The sequence below is a fragment of the Musa acuminata genome, chromosome BXJ2-8, assembly GCF_036884655.1.
Source record: "Musa acuminata AAA Group cultivar baxijiao chromosome BXJ2-8, Cavendish_Baxijiao_AAA, whole genome shotgun sequence".
Classification (NCBI taxonomy): domain Eukaryota; kingdom Viridiplantae; phylum Streptophyta; class Magnoliopsida; order Zingiberales; family Musaceae; genus Musa; species Musa acuminata.
The window spans coordinates 8257974-8279383 of record NC_088345.1 but is presented as its reverse complement, the minus strand read 5'-3'; the positions used below and the strand labels follow the sequence as shown (position 1 = coordinate 8279383).

General features: G+C 39.8%; 2 protein-coding genes across 8 annotated transcripts; one reads left to right on the top strand and one right to left on the bottom strand.

Annotated features, from left to right (window-relative positions):
- Nucleotides 1-1244: 1244 nt before the first annotated feature.
- Nucleotides 1245-9033, top strand: LOC103993280 (scarecrow-like protein 27). 6 transcript variants are annotated; one of them, XM_018830722.2, is made up of 4 exons: nucleotides 1245-4240; nucleotides 7837-8106; nucleotides 8428-8504; nucleotides 8588-9033. In XM_018830722.2, the coding sequence occupies exon 1, from the start codon at nucleotides 1806-1808 to the stop codon at nucleotides 4164-4166; it is 2361 nt and encodes a 786-aa protein (XP_018686267.2). In that variant the 5' UTR covers nucleotides 1245-1805; the 3' UTR covers nucleotides 4167-4240; nucleotides 7837-8106; nucleotides 8428-8504; nucleotides 8588-9033. The 6 variants fall into 6 exon arrangements, with proteins under 6 accessions (XP_018686267.2, XP_018686266.2, XP_064976690.1 ...); XM_018830721.2 differs by having other exon boundaries at nucleotides 8428-8516; XM_065120618.1 differs by having other exon boundaries at nucleotides 1245-4184; nucleotides 7842-8106; nucleotides 8428-9033.
- A 3225-nt stretch (nucleotides 9034-12258) lies between these two features.
- LOC135619040 (putative glycerol-3-phosphate transporter 1) lies at nucleotides 12259-18104 on the bottom strand. Of its 2 annotated transcripts, none has more exons than XM_065120614.1 (3): nucleotides 17945-18104; nucleotides 13883-14978; nucleotides 12259-13282 (listed from the first exon to the last, which is right to left on the bottom strand). In XM_065120614.1, exons 2-3 carry the CDS (start codon nucleotides 14877-14879, stop codon nucleotides 12717-12719), a joined length of 1563 nt encoding a protein of 520 aa, XP_064976686.1. In that variant the 5' UTR covers nucleotides 14880-14978; nucleotides 17945-18104; the 3' UTR covers nucleotides 12259-12716. The 2 variants fall into 2 exon arrangements, with proteins under 2 accessions (XP_064976686.1, XP_064976687.1); XM_065120615.1 differs by having other exon boundaries at nucleotides 13883-14957; nucleotides 17945-18090.
- Between the last annotated feature and the right edge of the window lie 3306 nt (nucleotides 18105-21410).

Sequence of the window (21410 nt, the reverse complement as noted above, 5' to 3'; positions counted from 1 at the left end):
ATTTTAACAATCTAATCATCTCTTTTCTTCCTTCTTTTGGCATACCAAGGAATTCTATTCTAATAATGTGGATAGTTAAATTAATATTATTTAGATGATATAAAAGGTAAAAATGTAAATAAATATTAATAGGAGATCGATATTGATGATATTTTATACATCGATATATTTGATACATTTGATATAGCTTATTACATATTGTATCGATTGTTGATCAATATATCGATATGGATCGATAAAGATAAACTATTGTAAATATATTTTTTTATTTCTTAAAAACTTATTTAATGCATAACAAAGAAACTAAATCTCATTCTGAACATCATATCATATGGAGCAAAAATATAATTCATAAAAAACTTTGATCTTTTTTTTTTATGACACCCAAAATTATTTGGTGTGATTTGAATGACTATTACTAAGTAAAGAAAACATAGTTACTGAGAAAACATTTTTTTGACAACATAGCATATGTATAATGATGGTTAATATGGCCTCCATTAGAATGTATGATCATATATATTTTGAGAAGGAAATATAAACTCATAAAAAACACCTTTATTATCCACACCACAAAATATGTGATGATTCAAGTGGAATTCAGTCAATTATCTTGTAATCAATTGTAGTCGATCGTGGGCCCTACGTATCTGACGGCCTTCGATCTTCGTGCTTTCTCCCCTACGTCGCCGAACACCAAACAGCCTTCAACGACGCCACGTCCTCCACGAGCGAAATCAAAGGCTGGTCGCTGTTGGAAAACGTGCAGCTGATTGAGTACTCGGAAAGGCTCCACGTGGCATCTCAGTAGATCTGGACGCACCAGTTTGGAGTTACCCCGTTTTTTACCCGCCCTTGGATTCGTTTCAGATATCAGGTCTCATACGTGGAGATGACGCCAGCGCGTACCACGTGGCATCTTTTGGTCCGCGAACAACGAACGAACTCTATCTCTACCGATTTCAACCGTTTACGGAACCACATCCACATATCGTGTCGGCTCGATACATAACGTTTCGGCGAAGGTAGCGTGTCGTGTCGTGTCGCGTCGCGGCGTTTTCAACTCCGTGAAGCGTCACAAAACGAGGGCCGTGTTGAAAGACGGAAACAGCCCCAATTTCCAACGACCTACTTCCTGTGTTCTGAGGATATTTTGGTCATAAATAAAAATATGATGCTACACTTTTGACGGCCGGGATTCCAAGTAACAGTGTCGCATTAAGAAGGGGAGTCGCTGCAGGATGTCAGAAGCCAAGACTTCGATTATACAATGGCGACGGAGGGCGGGGAGGAGGGAGGATAGCAAAGAAAAGAGATAATTCTGGAGAGAGAAAGGGAGGTAGAGATTGGAGGGGACGCACTTTATTGCTTTTTTATGCTGCAAGCATCCATGGCAAGCTGAGAAGAGGAGGATACAGAGAGAAAGAGGCCATTTTGAGAGGCGTACAGCGTACTACTCTCTTGCTGCTGCCGTTCCTCTTCCCTCTCCTTCCGGTCACAGTCCATCCCCCGGAGAAAGAAGATTTCAAACAGAAGCAGGAGCACAGGAGAGGAGAAGGGCAAAAAAAGGTCTTTGAAGTGAGAGAGCCGAGAGATGATAGCAGAAAGAGGAAGAGGCGCTTAAGCTTCCACCATGTGTCATTTGAAACGGAGGGATTAGTATTATACTCCCGTTGGTGGACGCATAAAAGATCTCATCTTTGTCCGGCTTCTACTATTTCATCTCTCAAGATCTCTTATTCTTCTTTCCATCTCTGTGAGTGAGGTGAGAAAACTTAGATCTGGCGTCTTGTATGAAGCATTAGATGAGGGGTTTGCCCTATCATGGCCAGGGGAAGGGGGGTCTAGAAGCAGTGGAGACAATCTTCGAGGGGAACCAGGCTCTGTTTTGGGTGAATAAGAGGCCCAAGTTGGTGATCCAACAGGGAAGGGAGCCAAGATCGGTGCTTGATCACAGGAGCCCTAGCCCTCCCACCTCCACAGCCACACTGTCTTCTTCCCTGGGCGGCGGCTCCTCCGACACCGCCGGAGTGGCGGCGGTCTCCGACATCCCCACCAACAAATGGGTTCTCGCCGACTCCACCGCCGAGGAGAGCGGTGGTGCGGTCGGGAAGGAGGAGTGGGCTGCTGAGCTGCAGCCGATACCGACCGGGCTTGATATGGGTTTCGTTGCTGGAGGCGAAAAATGCGGTCTTGGTGTCGACGATTGGGAGGCGATACTCTCGGATACTTCTGCGGCCTCCCCTGGCCGGGAGCAGACCTTTTTCCGGTGGATCATGGGTGATGTCGACGACCCCTCTGCGGCCGGGTTTAAGCAGCACCAGCAGCAGTTCCTATCCCACGGCTCAGTGGAGTTCGATGGTAACAGTAACGGGTTAGGGTTTGGGATTCTCGACCCAGGCATTGGGCTTGCATCTATTGGGAGGACTGCGGATGAGGCGTCCGTCTCGGCCCCTACGGATTCTTCTCTTCCTCTGTCTTCTAACGTTGCTTCTGGTGGTGGCTTCTCGCTCGTGAGCAGCAGTAGCAGGGTGTCTCCGGCCATCGTGCACGCCAACATCAAAGGGGCCACCTTCGGCCACCAAACGGGAAGTCAGTTCTTCTCGCTGCCGCCGCAGGCTGGCAACAGCATCTCATCGCCGCTCTCACTACCGCAAGGTATGTACTTCCCAGATACCGTGTTGGACAAGCCACAGTTGTTTGGCCCAGGCCTTCTTCTGAATCAGGCATCAGCCACCCCGAACCCGCCCTTCTTCCTCAGCGCGGGGCATGCTGAGCAGCAGCAGCTTCCGCAGCTCCTTCCACCCACCCAGCTGAAGCGCCACCCCGCCATTGCCGACCAAATTCCTCAGAAACTTCCTTTCCTGGACTCCGCTGCCAACTCAGATCTTTTCCTTCGGCGACAGTCATACCAGCAGCAAAGCCACGGCTTTCCTCTGCGTCAGCTCCAGAATAGGTCAGTGAAGCCGAAGGTGGCAGCTTTCGTGGACGATGTAACCTCAGCTGTGGCTGCGCAGCAGCTGCACTTACAACACGCATTGGCCGATCTGCTTTTCGAGGCTGCTAAGATGGTAGAGGCCCGAAATTTCGTCGGCGCACATGGGATATTGGCGCGGCTCAATCACCAACTCCCCTCTCCCTCTCCCTCGGGGAAGCCCCTTATCCGCTCTGCTTTCTACTTCAAGGAAGCACTGCAACTGATCCTTTCTAACGGATCTAACACAGTCCTCTCTGCAACTCCAACCTCCCATCGTCAGCAGAGCACCTTCTCTGCTCCCCTGATGACTCATTTGGACGTTGTGCACAAGCTCAATGCATACAAGGCATTCTCCGAGGTCTCACCCATCATCCAATTCTCAAACTTCACCTGCATCCAGGCTCTCCTGGAAGAGCTCGATGGCTGTGACCGCATCCACATCATGGACTTTGATATTGGGTTTGGTGGACAATGGTCCTCCTTCATGCAGGAGCTGGCACAGAGGCGCTGTTCTTCGGCAGGTGCAGTAAGGATGCTCAAAATTACAGTTTTTGTGTCACATTACTCCCACAACAACATGGAGCTCCACCTTATCCAGGACAACCTCTCCCATTTTGCAAGTGACCTTAACATTCCCTTTGAACTTAAGGTTCATAGCCTTGATTCATTTGATCCATTAGAGCTCCATGGCTTGGGAGGTGAAGCCATAGCAGTAAATCTCCCTATAGGTTCTGCAAACCTTTCCTTCCCAGTTCTCCTCCGCCTCGTGAAGCAACTCTCTCCGAAGATTGTGGTCTCAGTTGACCAAGGGTGTGATCGGAGTGACCTGCCATTCTTGCAGCACTTCCTCCATGCTTTCCAGTCCTCCTTGGTACTTATGGATTCCATTGATGCATCGGGGACCAACCAAGATACAGCCAGCAAGATTGAGAGGTTCTTGCTACAACCAAAAATAGAGAGTTCTGTTCTTGGGAGATACCGTGCAGCTGACAAGATGCTTCCCTGGCGAACGCTCTTTGAAACTGCAGGGTTTGTGCCCATCCAATTCAGCAATTTTACAGAAACACAGGCTGACTGCCTTCTAAAGAGGGTGCAGATCAGAGGATTTCATGTGGAGAAGCGCCAGGCCTCCCTTTACCTTTACTGGCAGCGCAAGGAGCTTGTCTCTGTGTCAGCTTGGAGGGGCTGAAGAACTACTTTCAGACAGGCATGTTATCCTTGTTCCTGATCCTTGCAAATCTCTGGCAGAAGTTGGCACTTTAGGTACTCGAACTCTGTTGGGCCTAGATGCTGTCATAACGTAATTTTCTATAGTGGTAACTTCTTTTGTTCTCTTGGTGTTGTCTCTACTGATCTCGCATCTTGAATCCATGTGATCATTGAGGGATTTGTTTCCAAGTAAAATGACATTGGCACATTGGACATCCATTGGGGTTTCTATGTTTCTGCTTCTGAAAATGTCTTAGTGCATCTTGATGATTATGACCTTATTATTTGTCAAGTTATTATTATTTTGATAAGATAATGATAGGTGGACCTGGGTTTTGTTTCTTCTGTATAATTTATATGAAACTGGTCAGTTCATCTTCAGTTTGTAATGGGTTTGACATGAAAATTATTATCAGATATACAATAGCTGTTAAATCATCAGACTTCATTAAACATGTGTAAAATTATCAATATGGTCATATTCATTGAAACATTATTATTTTATTTCTTTCTTCTTAGCATTTCATCATTTATATTAATCTGGAAAGACAATGAAATTAGTGGGTAGCGGGACTACTGGATAATGAATACCTTAATTCATGATTCTTCAAATTTAGCTCCCAAGGTTTCTTTTGCTTCCTTTTCAACGAAGGTTTGATTTGCTGAAGAAACATAGGTATTTTGATTTAAGTAGGTGAAATTAGTATTGGGACAATACATCCGAGTAAAAAGTTGTGAGATCAAGACCTACTAATTTTTGCAATCGTTGTTGATTGAAAATTACAAGAAATTTAACTAGAATTATCATGATGAGGGTTGTATAACGAATATTTGTTGCCAGCTCCTAAGCTACTTATAAAATCAAAGAGCAAGGCTAAGTATATACTGTGTATAGTGTTATATGAAACTCCAAGGGAAAGTTAGTTAATCTATTTGAAAGGTTACTCTAGTGGGAAAATAACCATGGAGCTTGTAGAACAAGATCAACTTATCTATTCAAATTTAGAAGATATGTGATGTTGGAGTCACGACACTCTTTTCACAACTATGCAGTATGCACAAAACAAATTTCAGTACCACAGTGGAACTGTCAGCAACGGACTCCATTCTGTTTATCAGCCCCCTGGTCATCAAGGGAGGTCAACATATGTTCTCAACCCAGCAGAATTATTAAAGAACTAACAAGACTCTGAAATGCAAATTTGTACAAAAATGTTGGTTGTGAGTTCAAAATTTTCTGTGTCATAATGTTTAAATTGTGAGTATTAAGGAGGAATTGCCATTACACATCTTGTTTTATACGAGTATTGTAACAACATATGGTCTAGTGAGTGTGTCAACTGTATGCCAAGCTTATCTACATGTCCAGGACTCATTTGATGCAAACTCCTGATGAGACTTCAGTATTATAATTGCTTAGGACACCCAAGTATCATTTCACCATCTTATGAAAAGAAACAACAATCACATGTATGAGGGCTTATCCGAAAGGATCAGAACAAACTCATTCTAATGGAGAAGGCATACTCATATTGTGTATATCTCAATGTATGAAACCAAACATCTCATATTGTGAACTACACAGACCTAACCTTACCTGATTACCGGTGGGTTTCATCCTTCAAGGCAGCCAGGGCTGTGTCTGTGGGTACATAGTTGATAGTTATACATGGATTGGAATGTGTAATGTTGCTCTACATTTAGTTGTGGCATTTAACTTATGGTCTGATCTACTGGGCATGGGACAGCATGTGATCTTTCCGGATGATATTTGTTTATAGGTCCCATGCATGTGATCTTTCCAGATGATTTTTGTTTGCAGGTAGACATTCATTTAGGAAACCAAAAGACCGGGGTGTGGATGCCATCTCTCCACTTCCTGAGTAGTGAGGGTTGCCTTTTATAACTAGTGGTTGGTGATTATTGGATTTACTTTTTCTTTTGAGGTAAAACTGAGTCAAAAGTTGAGATTTATTTGACAGGTCTGGTCTACAATGTATCAATTATCACATATTCTGATGTCTATTTTATGTTGTAATATTATTTTCAAGAATATTCCTTGGAATCCTTTTAATGCGAATTTCTCATTCTAACCTATTTCACTCAAGTAATCATAGAGTGGTGAGTAAATTAACTAATTTGGTCAATTGTCCTGATCAGATTGCACAAGCAGCTAGTCGTTGTAAGTCACAATTTTCATCCAAAACAATGCATCTGAAAAGTGATTCATGTTATTCAGTCCAAAAGAATGGGGCTTGCTTTATCTTTCCAATTTGCCAGTAAATATTTCTAACTCCTTTTTTGTTTAGCTTTATCTCATGGGTTCTAGTGCCAAAAAAATCTCTCGACTACACCACTCATTATTACTATTGTTTGCATTACATGAAAGATTTGTTCTGTCTGAGGTTCTTTTCGGGTTTAGTTTCATTTCAAATTACTACTGGTTTCATCCATTGGAACCACAAATGATGAGTATTTGACATATGCATATGGCTTGTTATTTCTTTTCTTGAACTTCTAAAGCATCTGATATTGTCGATCAAGTAAAATTGTTATTTATGATCCTCTATTTGTTTATAACCTACTTGAGAGAGTCAGAAAATAAAAGGACCATGCTGTTGTTTTGAAGACTCTTTTTGGGATGGTAAAGTTTTTCTATCTATAGAAATAATCAGTTTCAGATTTATTTTTCCTCTGCATCCTTGCTTATTTCAGTGTGCTACTGGAGCCACATCAATTGAGCTTGAGAGTTTTCTGTGGCACTGCTGTCATAATATTTATGTTTGCCATAGACTTGTGTTGCAATTTTTGATTTCATGGTATCTTGAATAGTCCTAAAATACATTTTACATTTTTGATATCGGTATCATCCTGATGAAATTTCCATACCGAAAGAATTGCTTTTGCTAGGAACAATCCTTCCACTATCGGAAACTTGATTCTTCTCATATCAGTTGCTTATAGATATCTGGCACTTATGGCCATTGTCTATGGTGGCAGTGAAATAAGACGTGCTGCATTTGTTGATGCTCACTTGAAACTACTTTAGATTTAAAATTGTACTAGAAGAATTGATGTACATATCTTATCCTCGTCTTGTAAAATATTCTTCAGTCCAAGAAATTGTCTCCAGGTCATATTGACCTGAAATTTTTATTGCTATCTAATTTTGTTTTTCTTTAATAAATTTATATTTGTATGATCGAGTGACATCGATGACATTGGATCGCCAACTTTGGCATTCTAGTGCATCTACTGTAGTAATCTGGGATGCTAAATTATGGCAACATGGATGAGGAATTTGGATCATGTTTACGAGGGGTAGATGGATCTTGGTGATTATGCTGCACATATTACAGTCAAAATGAGATCTTCCAGAGCAAGAATGGTCAGAGTTTTATCGGTCCCTATGTCTATCCCAATTTATTTTACTGACAGCGACATACCTGGGTTGGTGTTACTGTAGAGAATGTGATACTTTAATGGTGACATTTTGTCCCTGTCAGGCACATGCAAGTAATTAGTAATTTGATCTTGTATACTTGTTTCAATCATCAAATTCTGTGATAGTAATTTGTCGTCGTAGCACAAGGGGCCATGTTAGCTTTTGTTTATTGCAATTGACATTTGTATGTTCTCATTGTTTGTAGGGCAGTCTTCTTGGACACCGAATTTGTTCGATCAAACAAGAAGAGTCCTCCATTCATGAACGACAACACATCGATCAAATGACACTGGCTGCTGGGTAGTGACCTGCCACTCACTGATGGGGCAGATACAGTCTTTGCTCTGAGTGCAATGATTCATTGTATGTAGGGCTAACACCGGGCAAATCAGTCTAATTGTGATCCATCGGGTTAAACTAATGTTTGTTCTTTAATCCTTCACATGGTCTCTGTACCATTCCACATGACATCAAGGTATTGTTCTTTCTTTTAAAAACTCTGTAGTTTATATTTCCTCTTCCTCCATTAGTTGAAAAGCTTGTCTGCTTTCAATCTTAAATCAATGTCTGTACAATCTCCTTTTTCCATGTGGAAAAGTGTTTTTGTCTCCCAGTACGTAACATACATTATTTATTTCTATTTCTTCTCCTAGTAGTTCTACATCATGTTAATCTTTAAGTTCCAAATAACTTACCACTCAAGACATCCTGCTTTTGAACAAGTGTGGCTCTGGTTTGTGATAGTTTTGAGTTCTTGGAATCACATAACATTCTTGTTTGATCTTTCACCATGCAGTTCTACTTCATGTTACCCCTCCACATTCCCTGGTAACGTGAAGCTTTTGCAGTGGTAGACAAGTTGGTCAGAAGAAGGTACCAAGCCAGGTTTGTTTGAGCATTTGGCATACATATTGTTTGGTTATACATCTCACTACTGTTTACTTGATTCATGCCAGTCTTAGAGATTGTGCTGTGGATGGTGACAAGATACTGGGGATGCCTCAAGCTGATCAATCATTTTCATCTTCAGAAAACAAAAGCATAGATGAGAGAGAGAGAGAGAGAGAGAGAGAGAGAGAGAGAGAGAGACTGCTGCCCTAATGCAGAGCATGTCTGCTGAATTCAGTGACCAGATGTGGTTGAAGGATTAAAACCTTCCAAGGACACTTTAGGATCACAGCCTGCATTGTGGTCCTCCTCTGCACTGTAAAGCTGAGGCACTGGGGTAGGATATTAGAGGACCATGTTCTTGGGAAAGATGGGGAACTTAAGAATCACCTCAAACGTACAATGGGGAAAGGAATGTACACTTTGGGAGGACAGGAATGGCAACAAGTTGATGTTGATTCCATGCATGAGCTGCAGGCAAAGTGCACGAAGAAAAGCCAAGCTGGTTATTACATCCCTTAGTTTCGCTCCTTATGAAGTGCATGGAATGAAGAAGATGATGTGATGGCTAAAATGCATTCTCTATCACTTGCATGTTCTTTCTTCCTCCTCCTAAACCCAGGTTAATTAACTTGACTCCATTCATGTGGTTGGGTCAAACAACACTTCTGGGGGGCTCCGAGCACGGTGGCAACAAAAGCTTCCCCATGGCCTCGTGCTTTTACGTCGAACGCAACCTGCATGCATGCAGTGGGAAGCAAAACCCTAAAGTTCTGGGCTCAGCTCCCATGGAGTTCCTCCCTTTTGATCGCCAGAAAGGCTGGCACTGGAGGAGACGAGCATGTGGGAGGAGGAGGCTTCGGCTTTCGTGATGGCGAAGCCTCCTCCTCCTCCTCCTCCATGGGGTTCGATGCCCCCAGGAGGAGGTCGACGGCCATGGTGCATGGTCGCCCCTGCACAAGCTCAAAAGCTGCATTTGGATTCTCTATCCTCTCCTCGATAGATTACCTTCATTTTCCAAATCGCAAACGGACAATATTACAAGATCGTATTCATAAGGACATGAACACGAATTGGATTGATCCACATCGAGCACCATCATCCAATCAACAGTTGGTGTGACAAGCGCATGAGGTGCTGATAACCCAACACTTTTGTAGATGCCTCGCCGACGGCAATCCTTTTCCTCTTCTCTTCACGAACTCCATCCTCTCTCTCTCTCTCTCTCTCCACAAACCGCGTAGCGCCAACGCTTCCCTCCCTTTCCACACATCTTTTTACATGCAAATAATACCCCAAAAGAGGTGCACTACTCATGCTCGAGTTGGACTTGTGATATATCTTTAACTCTTGCACTAGATGGTGGTGGTGATGTTGATGATGATGATGATAATAGTTGTAGTTAGTGAAAGAATGACCCCACAAAGTGTAGAAGATTGAATGAACTTGGAATGAGTAACTTCCAAATCATGAGCTTCAAGCTTTATTTCCCTTTCAGTCACATCTCTCTCTCTCTCTCTCTCTATTCTTCCTCATTTCTAGTAAGAAAAAGTAGGTCAACTCCAATCATCACTGCTCATGTCTCTTTCACGGGTTCTCCTTTGTTCTTAAAGCTTTTGTTCTTCAGTCAATACCTTGCAAGGTCTTATATTTTATGGCCTATGATGGACTTGAAAGGATTGATGTCCACCTACCTATATATGCTTGTTAAAGAGCTCCATTTTGGAGTGCTCCACTCTCTATCTCCTTTGCTTGGGGCAGTTGCCATTGAGATAAGAGTTGGGGGAGAATCATTCTTATCTTAAGTTTGTGAGCCAAACTTTTATGAGGCATCCTACTTGGGACCCCCACACCCATGAATGCTTTATGCTCATTCATTTCTATGTTATATAGCTTAGACATTTGAATTATGATTTAATTAAAGATTAAGAATTCAAAATCAATAAATTCTTCCAATGTCAACAGGCAAAGATTTTAATTGTTGATAGTAAGATCTTGAGATTGAATCTTATCTTCAGTACATAATCTTTATATATATATATATATATAAAACAAGAATTCTTTTCTCCTAAACTGAAGAAAAAGATAATGACTAGCCTAACCATTAGAAGATGATTTGGATTTATAAATTGTTGTGGAAGTAGACAGGGAGTGTGTAGGGAATCAAATTCTCAATCATAGAAAATAGGGAATACAATGACATGATTTGATCTCACAAGGACAATGATCATGATGAGGTAGAAAGCACATGAACTTTGTGTGGTAAGTGGTGGATCACCATTAATGGAAGAACTTGATTCCTCCTCCTCCTCAAAAAACCTAGTGGCTAAGTTATGTCAATTATTCTTCCACCATCACACAATGCAAATAGTAACTTGTAAAGTATTTTTCTCTAAAGACTGCCAAATGACAACAACAATAAATCAAGGTCATATGGGCATGTGTTTCACAAACATTTGTCAAGTACCCAAAAGTTATTCCTGATCTATCTCCTTTTGTGATCATGATCATGATCATAGTCTAGCATAAAACAAGTGGAAGGCCTCTAAAGATTATATTCTCATGATCACATTGGAGATGCTTTAAATATCCCACAAGCTTTGCAAACACTTCCCTTTAAAAAGGCCTCCCTGAGAAGCTTTAGTGCAGATAAGATGTGAATTGTCAGTGGGAAAAGAGCAGAATAATTCTTTTCCTTTGGTGTTTCCATCAACTGTCAAGCTTCTTGCCTTGAGGCATTTGATCAATGAAAAGGTAGAAGACAATGGGATGCTTTTGTACTTCCCTGACAAGATTCTTGAAAGAACAAAGTTTCATGAATTTGTATTACTTCCACAAATAGTGGTGGTGGTGGTGGGAATAATTGATGGTTGATTGTGAAGCCTAACCACAAGTCTTAAGGATATAATATGTTTTAACAGCATGAGGAAGTCTAATTAACTAATGCCTTTCTCTTGCTCTCATTATTGTAGAAGTTGGGTTATTATCTGACTCACACTCTTGACTCAGTTTTATGTTAAGAGGGAAAAAATTACTTCCAACTTAACCAAAAAAAAAAAATGTATTTTATTATATATACTAATAAAACATACATGTATACAGACATGTGAATCTATGAAAGCAACCAAATGAAGAGAAATGAAGATGATGAAATTTGATGCATACAGTAAGGCAAAAAACCAGCCATTTAACACAAACAAATTGCCTTTAGACTGACTCAAAGAAGCAAAATACTTCATAAGACTGACCCAAGCTCAAGATAAATTACAACTTGAGGGACTTCTGCTGATGTACTTCAATCCAGATGCAATTAATTAAGCACAAATGACTTGGCTGATGTTGTTCACAATCTTTCATCAGCTGGGGTACTCACACTCCTTGTGCATCTTACAGACTCTTGACTCCAAAGACACAATTTATCATTCCATCATGCCAATAAAAATGGTTCAGTCAGAACAAGCATCCTATAAAAATGTCTCAAATTTAGTGTTCCAAGCATCTCTTCCTTGATTTAGATGACAACTAAAACACAGAATGACAAAGCAGTGAAATGCCCTCTACTTAATATATTCCAGGTTTCATAGTATTGCTGAATGTAATAGATACTTTTGGTGGAAAGATATAATTTGACCTTTTAGCACAATCGAAGCTTTCTTCAAATCACAAAATAAATATCTTTGCTACACCTTCCAAAATACATACAGCAGAAGACCAATATCAGGGGTAATAGCAGCAGACATAAAGTGTGTAATGCGCTTTATACAAGATCCAGAACAATGTGTTTCGATTACAAATGCAATTTATTTCAAAGAGGCCATTAGCACAAAAAGAAAAAATATACAGATAATATATTGCGACTGTGTCAAGCAGCTCAAATATGTCATATTGGACTCTAGCAGCCATAAGCACAATGAAAAGGACTGAAGTTTAATATCACCTGCTCATCAAAACTAGTGTGAACCTGAGCTTTAATGACTCTAGACAGAATTTGCAGAATGTAGCCCATTTCAACCAGCATGGCTCTGAACATGAAAACTGAATCCAAATATAGTGACCCTTCCATTGCAATGAGGGCATGCTGTCGAAGGACCAAAGCAATGCTCTTATTCATGTCAAGCAACAAAGAGCCACTCCTCTGAAAAAAATAAATAGAGGACCTGCTCGCAGCTTTCCACCTCCTAAAATAACATAGCTATGTTATACAAGGAGCTCAGGAACAGGTGATCTCTGTCGCCAATTGGCTCGCAATCTAGCAGACTCCATCTTTGCAGACACCTCAGCCACCACAAGTTTCATCAAGAGAAGCCCAGCCACCAGTGCGGCTGACATCAGCATTGTGAACACTGCACTCCAGCTCTTGGTTGATATGTAGCCTGTCAGCAGCGGGCCAATGGCAGCACCCACTGACCCTGTGCCATCTATTATAGCAGTCACGGTGGCCAAGGCCCGGGAGTTCCCATTTAGGGAGCTATGTGTTCCTAAATCTGCCGATACTGCTGTTGTTATTAATGCATATGGACCATTGACAAACATACCAGTGACAAACATGAGAGCAATATTCCAGTATAGGGAGATGCTGCCGTAGATTCGGTAGAAGAAGAGAGCAGGAATGGCACAGTACATGAAGCCAGCTGCTGTCAATGCACGGGCATCAAGTCGATCAGAGATATGGCCAGCGAGGATGCCGCCAACAACACCTCCAACATCAAACAATGTTGATAGCGTCCCTGCTGTTGAATCAGATAAGTAGCTTCCGTCGATAGCTGCACGATAAAGAATGCTTCATGGTATTAGAACGTGAAATAACTAGGAACACAACATCAGAAAAATAGATGAATGCAATGCAGCAGTATCACAATTAAGTTTTCGCAACAGTACCGATGCATCAGTTTTTTTTCCCCTAATGCACTTGTTTAACAGGAAACATGCTGGATGCCTAACTCTGGATGTGACATTGGCCAAGCAGCCTTAAAACTAAAATGAACGGATGTACAAAATCTGCACAATTAGCACAAGCCTGACGAAAGTTATATACCCCAAAGCAAGTACCGAGGCACTCAACATGAGTCTCCCACTAATGCAAGGTCTAGGGATGAGATAAATCTAGTACTAATGCGGAAACATAATTTGATGATTTCAATATGATGAAATATTGTTGATATGTGGTCGACTCCAGTTTCAGTGTTGCCTTTGCATCATGCCAGATACTTTTAGGCATAAATCACGGATAGAGGTACTAGGAAAACATTTTTGATATTCGAACATTCAAATACATTTATATTTACTGGAACTAAATACTCCCCATCTAAAATTACAAAAGACATTATATTCTGACATGAATACCAACTAATAAAAAGATGTACCTGTGTGGCTGATGTAAAAAGGAAGCCAATAGAGGAAAGTATAAGCCACCAACTTGGAGAAAAAGAGACAGAGAGCAAATGGTGCAACACCAGGAATCCTCCATGCCTCAAAAAAGCCCACTGCTTTTTCTTTTTCATCTGATCGTCCTTCCAACAGAGGCTCAGTAATTCCGTTCTTCTTAGGCGATTTCAACAGGCTATCTTCCTCACTTTCAATCCCGATTTTCTCAGGACAAACAGGAAGGAATAAGAACACCATCAACCCAATAAGGGCGATAGAAAGGCCAGGAACAGTGAATGAGTAACCCCAACCATACTTCAGTAAAGCAGAAGCAATCAGCGATCCAGATATGTTTCCTATTGAAGTATGTGCATTCCATATCCCCATGATCAGTCCCCTCTTCTTCTTTCCAAACCAATTCCCAACAACAGCCACGACCGATGGCCATCCTGTGGACTGAAACAGACCAGCTAACATCTGAACTGCCAAGAAGTAATAGAAGCTGTGTATGTTGAGCCAATAACCAGCACCAAAGAGGGAAGTGAAGATTCCAGTCCCCACCATTCCAATCGTCAGAAGGATTCTCAAGTCAAACCGATCACCTAAGTGCCCAGCAAAGTACATTCCAAGAGAGTAGACAGAAAGGAAAGCAACATCAATCTGTCCAAGCATGGCAGTGCCATCTGAAGTGTCGAATGGAGACCAACCATCCTTTAGTCTTGGCTTTGGCTCAGTCCCCCCAACTGTTCCGAGGAAGTAAAACCTTGACCAATGGGAAAATCCCAGCTTCGATGTCTCTGGATCCAGCACGCTTTTGACAATGCTTGTGGTTTTCCGAGTAGCATGGTAGCTAGCATATGCCAAGAATGTTAGAACCAACACAATCGTTTGATATGTTCTGAAGCTCAATCGACCGCCCGTGATGTACTCCAAGAAGCGAACTCCGATGGGCCTCTTGTCTTGTGCTTCACTTCTCTGTTCACCTGTTGAATCCATCAACCGAACAAATATATTTTTTCTTGGAACAATGATCAGGAAGATGTTTTGGTTTACAAAGATTGATGGCCTGTTACTCTGCTACAAAAAGAGCACCGTCTGAAAAGCCAAGCAATTCAGAAATTTATAACCATGCCCATAATTCAATAGCATTACAAGTTTGATGTAGGACAACTTCTAAATTTTTATTTGAATATAAATGAAGGAAACAAGAGGGACGATAACCACAAAAAGATAACTGGACATCAGAAAAGATAACCACTTGACTCTCTATGACTCCAAAATAATCCTATCATGATGGAGGTCTCACGACTCTGCATGTCTCATACAACCTCACACACATAAAGTGGAAAACAAACTCAATTTAATGATCTATTTTCTGATGTTCCATTACATTTTATTAACCTCATATTATAGACCCAAGTATATGAAAAAGAAAAAAAAATACCGAAATTAGAAACATTAAATCAAATAAATAATTGGTTCTTTACCTCTTCAAAAAATATAGTATTTCATATATGATTTGTAATATAATCTTTCCATTTTGTTATATTTTAATTAATAAGCTTTAATATTTGTAGAAATGAAATAGAGATTACTCTTCCTTGTACAGATAAAATCTTGAATCAAAATCAAACTGTGATTCTTTCCTTTTTTTTCCTTGAAGGATTCCTTTTTCTTCTATTTCAACAATCTAGGAAACTAAACAAAAAATATCCTGGATGTTATGTGACAACTTATGATATACTCGAAATACTCCTAAACTAATAAAATGTATTCAAATAAAAAGTAAACAATATTGGTCTTGTATCATATTCGAGAGTAGTACTCATCCTGAATTTATAAAACTAATATATGAATTGGTCATGATAACAGAATATCGTGACTAAACCAAATCTTGGTTAGATCAAGAACTCTAATATCAAATTTAATATCGAACGAGTTTTAACTTTTTATTTGAAATTAACGGGAGAACAGAGAAGACAACCACAAAAAAATAATTATAAAAAGATAACTATTGAACTCGCCAAGGTTCCCCATACTGTAGTGTACCGCTCGATATGGACAATATGTACTGGTCTGACAGGAGATCGATACAAGCGGTACATTAGTATACCCCATGTATCGTGTGTCAGTATGCTCGGTACGCTCGATATAGCTCGGTACGTACCGTATCGATAGTTGGTTAGTATATTGGTACGAACCAGTAAGGTGAACCATGGAAATTGCACTATATCAAGCAGAATATTCATAGGATGTTCAAGATGAAGATGTTGCACCTCCACATATGTTCTTTGATGTTCCATTAGATTTCATTTCCCAACCATGTACAAGGAAAGAAAAGAGAAATACAAAGAGAAAGTGTACCTAATGCACGAAACTCCTATCAAGCCCTATGCAATTACCTTATTGAAAAAAATAGGATTCCATATCTGATTTTAATAATAAACTTCCCCTTTTGATATATTATTGAGATAGACTTTCATATTTACAAAAAATTATCTGTTTGTATTGGTTTCCTTTTCATTCATCTTGAGCAATATAGGAAACTAAATAAAAAATATTTTAAATACTTGAAATACCCCTAAACTAATCAAGTTTATTCAAATAAGAAATAAAGTAGATTAGTCTCATATATAGGCTTTCACGACATAGTAACTCATTACAAATTTATAAAACTGAAATATGTATCGATGTTAATGATATGACATCTTACTTAAACCAAAAGTTTTGATACTAAATCTAAATGGTATGTTCTGAATTATTATCTGAAAATAGAGAAAGGGAAGAGAGAGAAAATAAACAGAGCAAGATAATAGAAAAATTATCTTGTTCTTTCATTCTTAAAAGAATAAATTATAATTACATCAAATCAAATAATTACAAAAATAAAAATTATAATTACATTAAATCAAATAAATCATATGTTCTTTCATTCTTAAAAGAATATAGCATTCCGTATTTTATTTGAAAAATAATTTTCCCTTTTGACATATTTTTTATTGATTAGTATGTTTAGAAATTTTCAATAAAAGTTGCATTTTTATTCTTGCATTTATTTGCATTGGTTTTCTTTTATTTCTCCTTGAGTAGTCTAGGAAATAAAAAATATTCCATATGTTGCAACCTAGCAACTTATAACAAACGCGAAATACCTTTAAGCTAACCAAATTTATTCAAATAAGAAATAAACTAAATACGTCTCACATATGACGTTTGCAATTGGAAGAACTTTTTATACTCTATAAACAAAAAATTAATAAATACATCAGCATGTTTCAAATATTAATTTCACCTTGAATTACTTTAGAAAATAGCATAAGAAATGAGAATTCAACTGCTCTTTTGTTTTGAGGAAGAATTATCAGTCGACCACTCGAATTAACTGACACATGAACATAAAATAGTAACAATACAAAAGCACGAGAACACGAAAACATCAAACAACTTGAAACAGCTAATTCGATGTAGAAACATAACAATGCCAATCAATATAGCTGAACAGAAGGCATTCAGCTAAAAATGGAATAATTATGTAGTCTTGTCAAGTGCAGGTTTCCTCGAAGAACACTCAATTCATCAATGCATACAGCATGAATTCATCTTTTTACGACTGGTACCAAATTTCATCTTGAGCAGAAAACAGTTGATAGATAAACAGACCGAAACTTTTAACATTCTGAACCTCAAATTAGGGATGCAGGAAGCCAATTAACGTTCCCTGGTCGAGCTAAACACCTAAGTTCTATACACTCAGAGCCCATGGAACAATAAGATATCGATAAAAGGAAAGAAAACCAATGGAAAATTAGTCTAAGAAGGCATCAACTTTGCCTACCAGATAAACAGAACACACCCGCATCATAATATACAAGGAACATGCAGCAAGTTTGCATATTGGATTATGAATTCTTTCAATAATAGAAAATATACCAACATAATCCAGTGATATCATGTGGCTAAATTGCATGTTGGATGATGAACTGTTTTCTAAGATTACACAACAAAGCTTAAGCTGCATCAGAATTCGGAAACAATGGATTCTTTGTCGGGTGGGCCGTTACCTGAGGATGAGAAGCTCGCACCAATTCCAACTCTTTTTCCCTCTCCCTCTTTCTCTCTCGTGTGCCGACAGTGAATGATTTGCAGCCGCTCGCACGCTTCAAGGGAGGAGGTGGGCGACGGGGCAGATTCGGGGATTTGTAGCCACGAAAGGCAGCGACAGCCAGTGGCCCCGCGCGTGCGCCAAATCACGGAGGTGCCCTCGGTGGAGGTGGCTGCCGACGCTGAATTCCTCGGTCATTCCCTTCGTAACGCCACAGACTGGGGATATTCCACGTATATTCCACGAATGTTCCCTCCTCGGCCGCCCGCATATTCCACTGCTGTTTCCGATGGGGTCCAGTCGCCGGGTCCCACCGCAGATCGGCATTGCTTCCAGGTGCACGCATTGCTGCTTCAACCCTTGTCATAGGCTGACACATGTCGCTGCGGCGGTGCAACGTTAATACTAATTCATGGATATTAATTAGTGTTGCACCCCTTTATATATAACCTTTTGAGACTTTCTTCTAAAATAAACATGACTTTACTAATTAAAAAACTAAAAATAAACTATGTCATAGTTTTATGATATTGTTGGCATATTATACATTTTTATGGGTTTAAACAGTCCTCAATTTCAGCATACATGATTTATTTTGGAATATATATATATATATATATATATATATATATATATATATATATATATATTATCAGCATACATAGTGTGATGGATCAAATGGGAGGACTAATCATAGGAAAAAAAAATTCTTCAGCGGTATAAATCTGACAATTCATGAATTTTAAATTAAAAGAAATAAAAATAATAATATATGATCCACCACAAATATCCACGTACATATCAGACACACTTCGTAAGATGATATCTTGGGATTTAGGACGTTAAATGGGTCCCACGAAGGCACAAAGGCTACCTCCAATCCTAAGGCGAGTAAACGAGTCGGGTAACCAGGAAAAGCATATAGCACACAAAAATTTTATAGCTTGGCTATTAAATTTCCAGCAATAAAAATCACTTTCTTACCTTAGAAATTACATATCGTTCAAAAAATTTATATTGTTTCTATTATCTTACGGGCATAAATACGATAATTATTAACATGATAGGATCACATCATCCCTCAAAAAAGTTTCATGGGCGATGCAGTTTCGACAAAAGAACAGCAGCATTGATGGATGGTTTGCGTTCACGAAAGGAAGTGACGTGCGCCGTGTTCTTCGTACGTGGTTTTCCGCAGCTTGATGAGTCTACGTTAACTCTCTCATCCTCTCCCTTATCTTCACCACGACGGCGAAACATCCCTTTCTACAGCAGACGATGGCGACGAGCTCTCTGCACTCCCACCTGCGTTTATGCCGTTCTTTTGTGGTGGGTCAGCAGACGAGCAAAGCCTGTGAGAATCCTCCTCCTGCATCGAGACATCAGTCGACTCGAGTCTGCGCTGTTTGTGGGGCAGAAGACGAGTTAAAGTTTGTGGTGATCCTGCATGAAGACATCAGTGTCGAGGACATATGTTCGTGGAGCAGTAGGCTGGAGTTGAAGCTGGTGGTGATCCTGCATGCGGACATCAGCTGTCTCAAAGGACATACTGTTCCTACTTGCAAAGTCCCTCTCACCGTACTCCATCTGCTTCTCCTGCGCCTGGAGTTTGGAATCTACCCAACCTGATCCCCTCGTTGCTATGAGTCACATATCGAGTAGAAGTTGATGTTACAAATCACAGCTTAACAGCCTCTATCTCCCTCTCTTTCTATAGCATTTGCTAGTGAGTTCCAAGATGGGAAGTGTGCAATCAATGTTTGTACTGTAGAAGACTTATTTGATCCACAATCTTGTGGATGCTTGTGAGACCATATCTGACGATATCAAAGACAACTCTTCCCCTCATTGCAGGTTGAATCTTGTACTCGTCAGTATGCTCAAGATATCTAGCATCTGAGCAGTGCATGGGGAGAGACACTAAACAAGCAGTTTGACGATAGATAAGGTCAAAGTATGGAAGGGGAGGATGCGCTAAGACACCACTTGGCTAAAGAAAAGGTAATCTATATGCAATCATTCTAACCATAGTTATTAGAATATCATTAGACCGAAAAGGCTGAGAACCGAACCGGTGACCGATTGAATTTATGCTTCCCTTATGGCAACCTACCTAACCAATTGCTATTAATTGTAGTCCACTCTCGAACTCAATCACGATTATTGAATGGGACGAAAGTGGAGTTTGTATTCTGGTCTGAGAAACTGGAATCCGGTTCAGCAATTGAATGCACGACGTGAGATGGAGCCAAGAAGAGCCGAATTGATGTTTCTTCTTTATCAAAGGACAAAAAAAGTTCATGATGGCTATTTATTTGTATGATTGGAACTTTCGTGCAATCACCTGAGAAATAGTAAAGGATCCCAACTCGAACTTTTTGATTAGTGGCCAGAACAAGTTCCATGAAAGTATTGATCTCACGACTTGAGTGGTACAAAATTTGAGGCAATGGGTGGGATTCCCACTCAGTGCTTGTTAGGCACATTTCTATGTTTCATATGTTTCATATTGGGATTCCATAGCTTGTGCATCCAACACTAAGGTCATTTTGTTTTAATGGTAGTGGTGTTCCATAGCTTATGCATCCAACACTCTCTTATGGCCTCATGTTTGCGCTTCTCCCCACTCCACAAGTGTTGTTTCATGGTTCCATTGACGAGGCTCCTACACAAAGGACAGGTTTGTGGTGCTGCTGCATGCAAACATCAGTTTCGCAGTCTCAAGTCTTGAGGTGAATCAGCAGATATCTTAGTAGAAGCATTGGCATCCACAACTCCTCAGTTTGGTCTGCAGCTGCACATTAAAAGAGCTGCCAAATTGTGTGGCCTAAAGCAGCTTGACAAATGCTTCAGCTGCATGCAGATGACGGAAGTGCTGTTTAGGTAAACAATGTTAGCCATTGATAAGTCGTGGAAGATCGGCCAACTCAGCTACCACGTAACTTTTGATTCAAAAAGATATATCTTAAAAAAGAAATAGTTATAATCTCTAACTCTGATGCATTCTGACTTGAGTTTGAGAGAAGATCGATCCCATCGAGTCTAACGCTAATGTCCCATTTATCTTGTGGGCTTACTAGTATAATATTTATATATAAGTTGTACACATCTATATATGTTTTTTCTTTTTCTTGATAACATTATATATATATATATATATATATATATATATATATATATATATATTCTGATATGTGAAAATCGGCTGGGCCGATCTTTAATAGGTCTAGCCCATCAAATTCTATGCAAACACCACCATTGTATTATTATTACCACTGCTACTCTATTACTGGAATTAATAGGAAGTAAATATCAAATTCTAGTAGTTTTCAAAGTTGCCAACGCCATATATATATATATATATATATATATATATATATATATATATATATATATATATATATATATATATACCCACATCGATG

Excerpts from the sequence above, each read along its gene's own strand:
- LOC103993280 (XM_065120618.1), top strand. The coding sequence starts at position 1,806 with ATGAGGGGTTTGCCCTATCATGGCCAGGGGAAGGGGGGTCTAGAAGCA.
- LOC135619040 (XM_065120614.1), bottom strand. The coding sequence starts at position 14,879 with ATGGATTCAACAGGTGAACAGAGAAGTGAAGCACAAGACAAGAGGCCC. Across the intron at positions 13,283-13,882 it reads TTTTTACATCAGCCACACAG|CTATCGACGGAAGCTACTTA; the intron begins GTACATCTTTTT and ends TTTATCGTGCAG.